General features: G+C 36.9%; 1 protein-coding gene across 1 annotated transcript; it reads right to left on the bottom strand.

Annotated features, from left to right (window-relative positions):
• Positions 1-2,228: 2,228 nt before the first annotated feature.
• Positions 2,229-7,596, bottom strand: LOC148823771 (deoxyribonuclease-2-alpha-like). The gene is made up of 5 exons (XM_088928133.1): positions 7,592-7,596; positions 6,779-6,944; positions 6,525-6,529; positions 5,223-5,383; positions 2,229-2,542 (listed from the first exon to the last, which is right to left on the bottom strand). Exons 1-5 carry the CDS (start codon positions 7,594-7,596, stop codon positions 2,229-2,231), a joined length of 651 nt encoding a protein of 216 aa, XP_088784259.1.
• Between the last annotated feature and the right edge of the window lie 2,171 nt (positions 7,597-9,767).

Below are 9,767 nucleotides of genomic sequence, written 5' to 3'. Positions count from 1 at the left end.
GTAGGTTTTTGGACTAAACTGTCCTGCTTTGGCAACACTTTATATTTATGGTTTATAAATGAGTTATTTCTGGATAATCACTTCAGGAACTCACTTTATCCCCTGAACAGTAGTCACTGTAAATATAATTTGTCTTTTACTTCCCAAAACAATTCAATATTTCCCACTGTACTGCATACAGTATTTAGCCTCTAGAATTTAATTTGCTCAATGGTAGTCTTGAAGCATGTAGTTAGTACTGTATAGGTACTATCATTTAACAGCATTCATGAGATACATTCAAACAGAATATTAATTCCATATATTCAATTGAACCTTTCAAAGAGAACAACCATTTCCCTGTGAAATTAGGCTTTTCTCTGTCACTTCTCAGGTGGCTCTGACAATCAGCTGCCGTTAAATTGTGGCTGTGGGCATCTGTTTCAATGGAGTTTCTACTCCCTCTTTAAGTGTGATATTAGAAATACATCTTTTTTTGCTCAAAAACTGCTTTTTACAAATTAAAGATACGGCTATAAATTAATATGACGTTTTGGCTGTGAAGCCTTCTTAAGGTGTGTGGAGACGCATCTGAAGAAGGCTTCACAGCCGAAACCTTTTCTCTCTTCTCTTTTCAGCATGGAATAAACCTATTGTTCCTTTACAGACTACGCATGCTGACGCAGCTACCCACCTGCACTACTATAAACGAATATAGCATACAATGGCATCTAATTATAACAACTTATACTTGGGATTTTTTAAAGAATCTTTTGTTTTTAATCCACAGCATAATATTACATTATGAAAGACAGTTTTGTGCAGAAAAAAAAGCACCTTTACATTTTCCTTTATTTATTTAAAAACTAAGAGCTTTTTTTTAAGTGGTAAGAATGGTAAATTGTGCCATGTGAAGTTCATTTTTCAGTTTCCACTGTCTACATTCCCGGGCACGGCTTATATGTGGGTTAATATTTACCTATCGGATTAGCAAAGGTTAAAATAACACAACTGAAACAGGATGAGGAAATGTGCACACACTCCTCTGACATACTCATGAGAGAGAGTCTTTCCCCACTTGACATGCTTTGAGCTTATAAAAGAGAGATCACCCACTGGAGAAAACACGACTGTGAGTGACATCACTGTGAGGTCATAGGCATTGAGCAGGTCAGACAATCAAGACTGCAAGGGGAGACTCAATCCTACCCAACATTAGAGACATGCCTGCTTTTGCAAGTGCCAGCTTGATAATGGTTTAAGTTCCTCAGATATTTTTTAACTTCAGCTAGGCGTATGGCCTTTGACTTAAAAATCAGTAAATCATTAAGGAATGCTGGAAGGTTTAATAGACTTAAGATATTCTTACCAGATCGAAACACCAGCACGGCACTGTAACCTTATTCTTTATAAAAATGTGAACATAAACTCTCTCTTTTAAACTGTACAGGCCTATTACAAAGCCAGTCGAAGTGGACAGCTCCACAGAGTAAACAGTCATATAATCCAATGCTTCAAGTTGATCAATAATGTAGTAACTGTACTGTATATGAAGATGTGGTGATTGTTTTTATTTAACCCTATCCACCTGTTCTGAAAAGCATAGGTTGTCTTGTGTTTTGCAATACGTAGTCTGTGGTGTTATTGATTTAGCTAGTAAAAATATATATATTACTCATCCATTGTGTGGTTTCTGTGTAAAGTGTTGTCAGCATTACACTATTAATATATTACAATACTGCTGTGAAAACAAACTTATTGATTATGTTTAAAAGACACTGGAGATCACTTGCATTTGCAATATTTTGAGAAAAGTGTAGTGTTGAAAGCTAATACACACGTATATTCCCCCCCGATATATTCAGTACTTCATTCAAAAAATGTTTTTTTAGATGCATGACTTCCTCATGATACATATCCTTTATAAATACATTTTACTTTTGCTATTAAGGTCAGTACTGAATAGTTTAGGAACATGTAAAGGTTTATTCCATGCTGAAAAGAGAAGAAAAGAAACAATATTTCAGCTGTAGAGTCTTCTTCAGGTGTCAGTTCCCGTTTCTTTTCTTCTCTTTTGCAGCCTACGCGTGTTGACGCACTACCTACTTGAGCTACTGCAGAGTTTTCTTACATATTACTTACCACCATTTGCTTTGACTTGGAAAAACTATGCAGTATCTTTTGAAAAGCAGCCCTTTCTTGTTTGTCTATTTCTGCCAGCCACGTGTTACTGGCAGTCCTCAAATGTGTCAACTACTGTGAGGAAGGCCTTCCACACTCCAGGCCTGCTCGTGCACACAGCCCCGCCTCCTCTTCTCGTTTGACTGATCTCTCGGTTCGTGTCCGCGATGCAGGTCCAGTGCGGACCCCCGCCCTTCGTCACACACCACGGAGTGGTCCACCATGATGCCGAAAGGCCTGGCCTCTGGCAGCTGCATCGTCGTCACGTTGTACACCTTGTGCGCCACGGAGCAATTCGACGGCAGAGGCCGATGAAGCTTCCCCCAACTTTTGGCAAAGAAGTTGTCTCCTAAATAGTTAACCAGCAAACCCGAGTAGAGATCTGAAACGGAACAGAGTCACAGGTTCCATGTTAGAATCTGTTCCAGGCACACTTTCTACCCAACCAAAAACAGGAAGTGCACTTGCTACCAAAACGTCAAACTGGAACCGAGAACAAGTGAATGTGTATTTCTCCCCCCCTCTCTGAATGCTGTACTGTACTGGCTGCTACCCAGAACGTTCTTTTTTAAATCAACACCACCAATATACAGTAGATCAAGTGTGAAGTGTGACATATTGCTTTTGAAGGGCGGTGTTTGAAACTTACTGGATTGTTCCTTTTCTACATAACCTTTATTTTAAATGTATTTAAATAAAATATGACAACCGTTTCCAATAACCTTTAAAGTAACAGCAGAATGAGATCCTTGTATCAATTAATCAATTTCTTTTCAAAACGAGTTGAGATTAATGGAACAAACTGCACATGTTATTTAAGTCCTGGTTCCTTTCAAGAAACAGCAGGATGAGATCCTTGAATCAACTACTAAGAAATTAGCTAAATGGGCCAAATGTAACCTCTCGTGTTCTTAGGTATTAAATGGTATCTAAAGAAGCTACACAAGTTATATTTTTATCCTGTCTTGTGTTTAAATCAACATACCAAGAGAAAAACATTTGTTTTAGATTGTTGTATAAATAAAAGATTGAAATATTCTATTAATCAATTTGCTCAAGAATTGGGCTTTACAGAATGTTAATAAAGCACCTACAAACTACCTCAGACACAAATCCTAAACCTAAATTACTACTGAATATAAATGAATGCTTTACTAACATCCCATAAAATCTCTGTTGAAAGAAAGCGATGCTATGAAACCTTAAATCTAAAGTGTAACCGCAGAACCATGTAGGAAAGTTCAGTTGCCAGGTGGCAGATTGAGAAAGTTTCACCAAAACGAAGTCTGCTTTTTTATATAAATACATCTTCAATTGGGAAAGGCTTTGACTAAAAATAAACTGGATATTGTTCCAACAAAATCTTTGTGAGAAAGTGGGTCTTGCTGGCTAGAAACGGCCAACATACAATAGAGTTAGACTTTAAATAAATAAATTCAGATTCTGAGAGGCTCAATAAGTGCTTGTTCAGAGTAAATCAGACACTGTTGACCGAGTTTCAGCAGTGATACATAATTCACTGAATACCAACACCAACACAACAAGATTGGGCACTTTGGGATATCCAAGCGATCTCAAACGCGTCCGATAACTGCAACCTCTATGACCAGCTGGGCACCAGTGCTCTTGTAGTGTTGTCAGTGAAAGAAACATCATTGGTACAACTTATGCCAACTCCGACACTTAGCATCACTGTGGGGCTGTTATAGCACATATTTTGAAGGAATAAGTACATTTCGTCATCTATTCCAAGCTGGTACTGGTCTGGAACTGTGATAATTCATTTGTGATTTTAAAATGTAGAGGCATGCAAAAAATTAGTTAACCAGCAAACTATTGATTCCAAATATCTAAAATGAGAAAAATAACTGATGTGACATTTTCACTTCTCCAGGAACAAACTGCAATAATGAAGCACAGAGATTGTTTATGGATCATGGCAACTGTGTTGTTCACTACTGTTTCTGTATTTTGAATTGGAGAATAGTTTCTAAAGAAGCGATCAGTTGGGAAAAAACCGTGATCCATAGACTTTACTGATTTTTTTGTTTTGCAGACTCTAGCTCTGCCTTGGCTTTCTTTTTCTGAACACTGACAGGTTTTGTGCCTTCGCAATGTTGTTTTCCCCCCATCTCACACATTGTTTGAGCAGCTTTTGAAAAGAAATGCGAATGAAGGGGGATGTCTGAAGTAAGTTGTAGAACAGAAAAATACGTTTTGTTTAATCTTAAAACCAATATCTGGCATTGGTATGGGTGGTAGTGCCATTTGCATAAGGGAAATTTCAGATCGACTTGCATTTATCAGAAACTTCATGAAAAGGAATTGAGAGGGAAGAAGTGGTGCTCACCGTCGTTAAATCTAGAGTATTTTGCAAAGCTGGTGAAAGTTTCCCCTGCTAAAGATGTCAGGGGCAGCTGCATAAACCAAGGCTCTTTCCTGGGATAGCATGTTCTCTGAGCCACACACTGAAGGTCTCTGTGGAAGGTTTGGGGGATGTGATAGTCAAAAGAGTATACATGGATATACTGGAGTTGCACAGCTGTAGAGACAAGAATGAAAAATAACCAAGAGTAAGCATGGCATTTTCATACATCCAGGTCAAATGCCCCCTTTCTTTTTCCATTAGTTTGGAGAGTTTCCTTTATTTATTTTCATTTGTTAAACTATCCTCCAAGTTCTGAAATGTTGACATACATTTTCAGCAGCCACCATACACATCATTTAGATTTAATTAGAAAGTCTAAGGCTATTTCGGTATTTATTTTCATCTGTATACACAATGAGGTGTAAGTCTATTAGTGTCCACCTATTCTCAGGGTTATATTAAGCGTGCATATGAAATTGAACCACCAACAGATAATAACAGAATAGACTGGTTTTTGCCCCACAGGTAAATTTAAAATAGGAAAAGAACAGGTGCACCAAACCAGAACAAAAACTGCCAATACTTGAATCTTAAAATCTGGAAAAATTGTACCAAAGGCTTTCAGAAAGTGATAGACAGCTGCGATGTCAATGCCATGTACATACTAAAGCTGTATGTTCATGTGAACGCCTACCTATGTCCTTGAAGGTGCTGTATGTGTAAGTCCCGCAGAAGAAGGTCTGTGAATTTTCATGCCCACTGGAGGGCCAGAATGATGTAGAATGATTTTTCACATCTGGAAGCTCTGGGGTGCTGTGAACCAGCCACACTCCTGTCTGTCTAACATCACAATCCCTGAAAAAGGTCACACAAGATACATTCAAATCTCAAAATTTGATCGTTTTTGATCCGTCTGGTTTTTCAGTTTCAATCTTTTTAAAGGACAAGTCTGCTCTTTTTGAACAGAGTCCATTATCAAGCCTGCTTCCAGCTGACGAATTCAATTAATCAATTCAGTTCAAGAATCAAACAAGAACTGTATAATTGATCAAACTAAACAAAAAAACTTCTATTTTGGGCTAATTTCAATTCTCTTAATCTGACTTTTGGCTTTTTTGTCCAACCGAATTTAACTGAACATACTTCATGGCCAAAAGTCAGATTAAGAGAATTGAAAACCATAGTCCAAAATAGGACTATTCTTAATCCTATTAATTATTTTCAGTTCTCTTGAACTGACAATTGGCCATGAAGTATGTAGATTTATTTCTTAATCTCAACAATTTAATTTACTGTATTCATTTAGAAATGGGCTACTGTAAATTCAATTCAATAGAAACCTAGAGCCCAAAACAAGCATCTTTAGTTTTGTTTTACCCAGCAAATGAATCTTTTATTATAAACATCAGTATTATATTGACTTACAGAAGTGTTTTTAAACTCAGTGATTTTCACCAGGAGAAAAAGCTCTGATGGCAACAGATTTGTTCTTAGCTTATGTGATGCCTCAGAAAAAGAAATGTAAATGGGAAAAAAAATAATGAACAAAAACAAGATGGAAATATATACTTTAAAGCTTTATGATTCAAGTTTTAAAACCAGAAAACACAGAAAGCTGGTGTTGGTATTCTTCAGAAACAGTACAGTATATACTTCGGACGTGCCATCATGTCTTGACCATATTGAGTAAATCATAAAATAAATGTTTTCTACTGAATCAATGATTTGGACAAAATCTGCAGAATCACACATGTAAATGTTCTACCCTGAAATAGTGTAAATTTTAAAATATTTTATTTTAGATATATATAAAATGAACAATTCACATCCTGCATATGTAGCAAACATTGCACTTGGCTTTAATCATAGCAATAAGCAAGCAAACCCAGCAAGTATTACGGATACAATTATATTGTTTGTTGTGCTGTCTATGATGTTTTTTTCCCCCCCCATTTTCTGTGTCCTTCTGTCTTGTACATTATAAAATGTTACTTACCTTTGCTGTGTCCAAAAGATGAAGGAGCAGGTTTAAATGACTTGGGAGGTTGATCGTTGTATAGAAGATACCCAAAGTCCACAGTCTTTTAGGAAGGAATATAAAAAATATCAATACAAAGTTTGTATTTGTATTGCACAAAAGGCTTTTGAATTATAAGAGAAACCTGTGAAAATAAACAGATCGAAAAGACAATGTATATCCTGACCTCACTTTCTGGGAGATGACACAGATTATAAATAAAGGTTTCTTACCTTTTTATGAATGTAGGACAAAAAAGGCTGCAAAGTCTGCCCCACTGCACTCTTGGAGTCATTTACCAATTTCTTCCCATATACCCAGCCATTGGTATGGTCATCCATGTAGAGGTATCGCAGACCTCTTCCTTCATCGTGGTCTGGCAGCTTATACAGAATAAACCTGTATGATTCCAAAAACACATAAAAGAGTATTACATACTGTATACTGCTCTAGAAGTGTGACACTGTACAATGTGTCCTGGGTGTTGGACAGACAGTGTTAACTGTTGTGATCACTAGAAAATAAAAAGGGCACTTAAACAATACTAGTGTCTGTTGCCAGTCTGTGGGTGCACTGGTGCTTCTGGGAGATGAACAGAACCTGTGGCAAGAGAAGAAGGGTCAAGCAGCCTTGATCATTTCTAGGTGATGTAGTGGCCTACAAAGTGAAAATAGCTCTTGTTTTTAGGGGTCGCCCATGTTTGACATGAGCATTGTGGAAAAACTGGAATAATCTTATGCGATTAGAGCTCATTTTCTGCATTTTAAACCAGCAGAGCTCTGTAGAACTGAACTGCAGCAGTTGACAAAGAGTCAACAGTTGACTAAAAGAAGCGAGGCAAGGCAAGCATCTCACAAACATTACTCTCCTCAAGAATACATTCTGGTGAATCGTTTCAAAACGAACTATTGAAAGGAAAAAAACACTTTAAAATCCAATAGTAATTTCTTTATGACAAAAAAAAATCATAGACACTGTACCCTGGATTTACAGATGCAGCCATTCAAAGTGCGCGGCACAGGCACGTACCGGGGGTAATTGGCTACGTCATCGCGCATCGTGACGCGAGATGACGCAAAATACCGCGGTACGTGATTGGTTGACCGACAGGGGCACTCGTGGTGCATTGGTCGGTCGTAGAAAGATTTAAATGTCTTTACTGTGCCCGTTTAAGTATTGAATATTTATATGGAATTTTACCACTGAAGGGAAATCTTAGTAGCTGAGCATAAAAAGAATAGGAGCATACTGTAACGCGTGTGAAGGCCATAAACGATATTAATTTTGGAACATAAACATACAGTATATGGCTGGTCTCTGTACTTTAAAGCTGCTTAAACCAAGGCTCTTTCCTGGGATAGCATGTTCTCTGAGCCACACACTGAAGGTCTCTGTGGAAGGTTTGGGGGATGTGATAGTCAAAAGAGTATACATGGATATACTGGAGTTGCACAGCTGTAGAGACAAGAATGAAAAATAACCAAGAGTAAGCATGGCATTTTCATACATCCAGGTCAAATGCCCCCTTTCTTTTTCCATTAGTTTGGAGAGTTACCTTTATTTATTTTCATTTGTTAAACTATCCTCCAAGTTCTAAAATGTTGACATACATTTTCAGCAGCCAAAATACACATCATTTAGATTCAATTAGAAAGTCTAAGGCTATTTCGGTATTTATTTTCATCTGTATACACAATGAGGTGTAAGTCTATTAGTGTCCACCTATTCTCAGGGTTATATTAAGCGTGCAAATGTAATTGAACCACCAACAGAAAATAACAGAATAGACTGGTTTTTGCCCCACAGGTAAATTTAGAATAGGTAAAGAAAAGGTGCACCAAACCAGAACAAAAACTGCAAATAACCAATACTTGAATCTTAAAATCTGGAAAAATTGTACCAAAGGCTTTCAGAAAGTGATAGACAGCTGCGATGTCAATGCCATGGACATACTAAAGCTCAGCAATCAAAGTTGTTCAAGAAAAGTTTCACACAGCTGTATGTACATGTGAATGCCTACCTATGTCCTTGAAGGTGCTGTATGTGTAAGTCCCGCAGAAGAAGGTCTGTGCATTTTCATGCCCACTGGAGGGCCAGAATGATGTAGAATGATTTTTCACATCTGGAAGCTCCGGGGTGCTGTGAACCAGCCACACTCCTGTCTGTCTGTCTAACATCACAATCCCTGAAAAAGGTCACACAAGATACATTCAAATCTCAAAATTTGATCGTTTTTGATCCGTCTGGTTTTTCAGTTTCAATGTTTTTAAAGGACAAGTCTGCTCTTTTTGAACAGAGTCCATTATCAAGCCTGCTTCCAGCTGACGAAGTCAATTAATCAGTTCAGTTCATGAATCAAACAAGAACTGTATAATTGATCAACCTAAACAAAAAAACTTCTATTTTGGGCTAGTTTTCAATTCTCTTAATCTGACTTTTGGCTTTTTTGTCCAACCCAATTTAACTGAACATACTTCATGGCCAAAAGTCAGATTAAGAGAATTGAAAACCATAGTCCAAAATAGGACTATTCTTAATCCTATTAATTATTTTCAGTTCTCTTGAACTGACAATTGGCCATGAAGTATGTAGATTTATTTCTTAATCTCAACAATTTAATTTACTGTATTCATTTAGAAATGGACTACTGTAAATTCAATTCAATAGAAACCTAGAGCCCAAAACAAGCATCTTTAGTTTTGTTTTACCCAGCAGATGAATCTTTTATTATAAACATCAGTATTATATTGACTTACAGAAGTGTTTTTAAACTCAGTGATTTTCACCAGGAGAAAAAGCTCTGATGGCAACAGATTTGTTCTTAGCTTATGTGATGCCTCAGTCAAAGAAATGTAAATGGGAAAAAAAATAATGAACAAAAACAAGATGGAAATATATACTTTAAAGCTTTATGATTCAAGTTTTAAAACCAGAAAACACAGAAAGCTGGTGTTGGTATTCTTCAGACACAGTATATACTTCGGACGTGCCATCATGTCTTCACCATACACAGTAAATCATCAAATAAATGTTTTCTACTGAATCAATGATTTGGACAAAATCTGCAGAATCACACATGTAAATGTTCTACCCTGAAATAGTGTAAATTTTAAAATATTTTATTTTAGATATATATAAAATGAACAATTCACATCCTGCATATGTAGCAAACATTGCACTTGGCTTTAATCATAGGAATAAGCAAGCAAACCCAGCAAGTAT

This window comes from Atractosteus spatula, chromosome 11, assembly GCF_055471065.1.
Source record: "Atractosteus spatula isolate fAtrSpa1 chromosome 11, fAtrSpa1.hap1, whole genome shotgun sequence".
Lineage (NCBI taxonomy): Eukaryota > Metazoa > Chordata > Actinopteri > Semionotiformes > Lepisosteidae > Atractosteus > Atractosteus spatula.
Note: the sequence above shows the minus strand (reverse complement) of the source record. Positions and strands in the feature narration are given on the sequence as shown.

Coding starts and splice junctions, on each gene's coding strand:
- LOC148823771 (XM_088928133.1), bottom strand. Junction 2,543..5,222: donor CAGCACCTTCAAGGACATAG/GTAGGCGTTCAC, acceptor GTTCCGTTTCAG/ATCTCTACTCGGGTTTGCTG.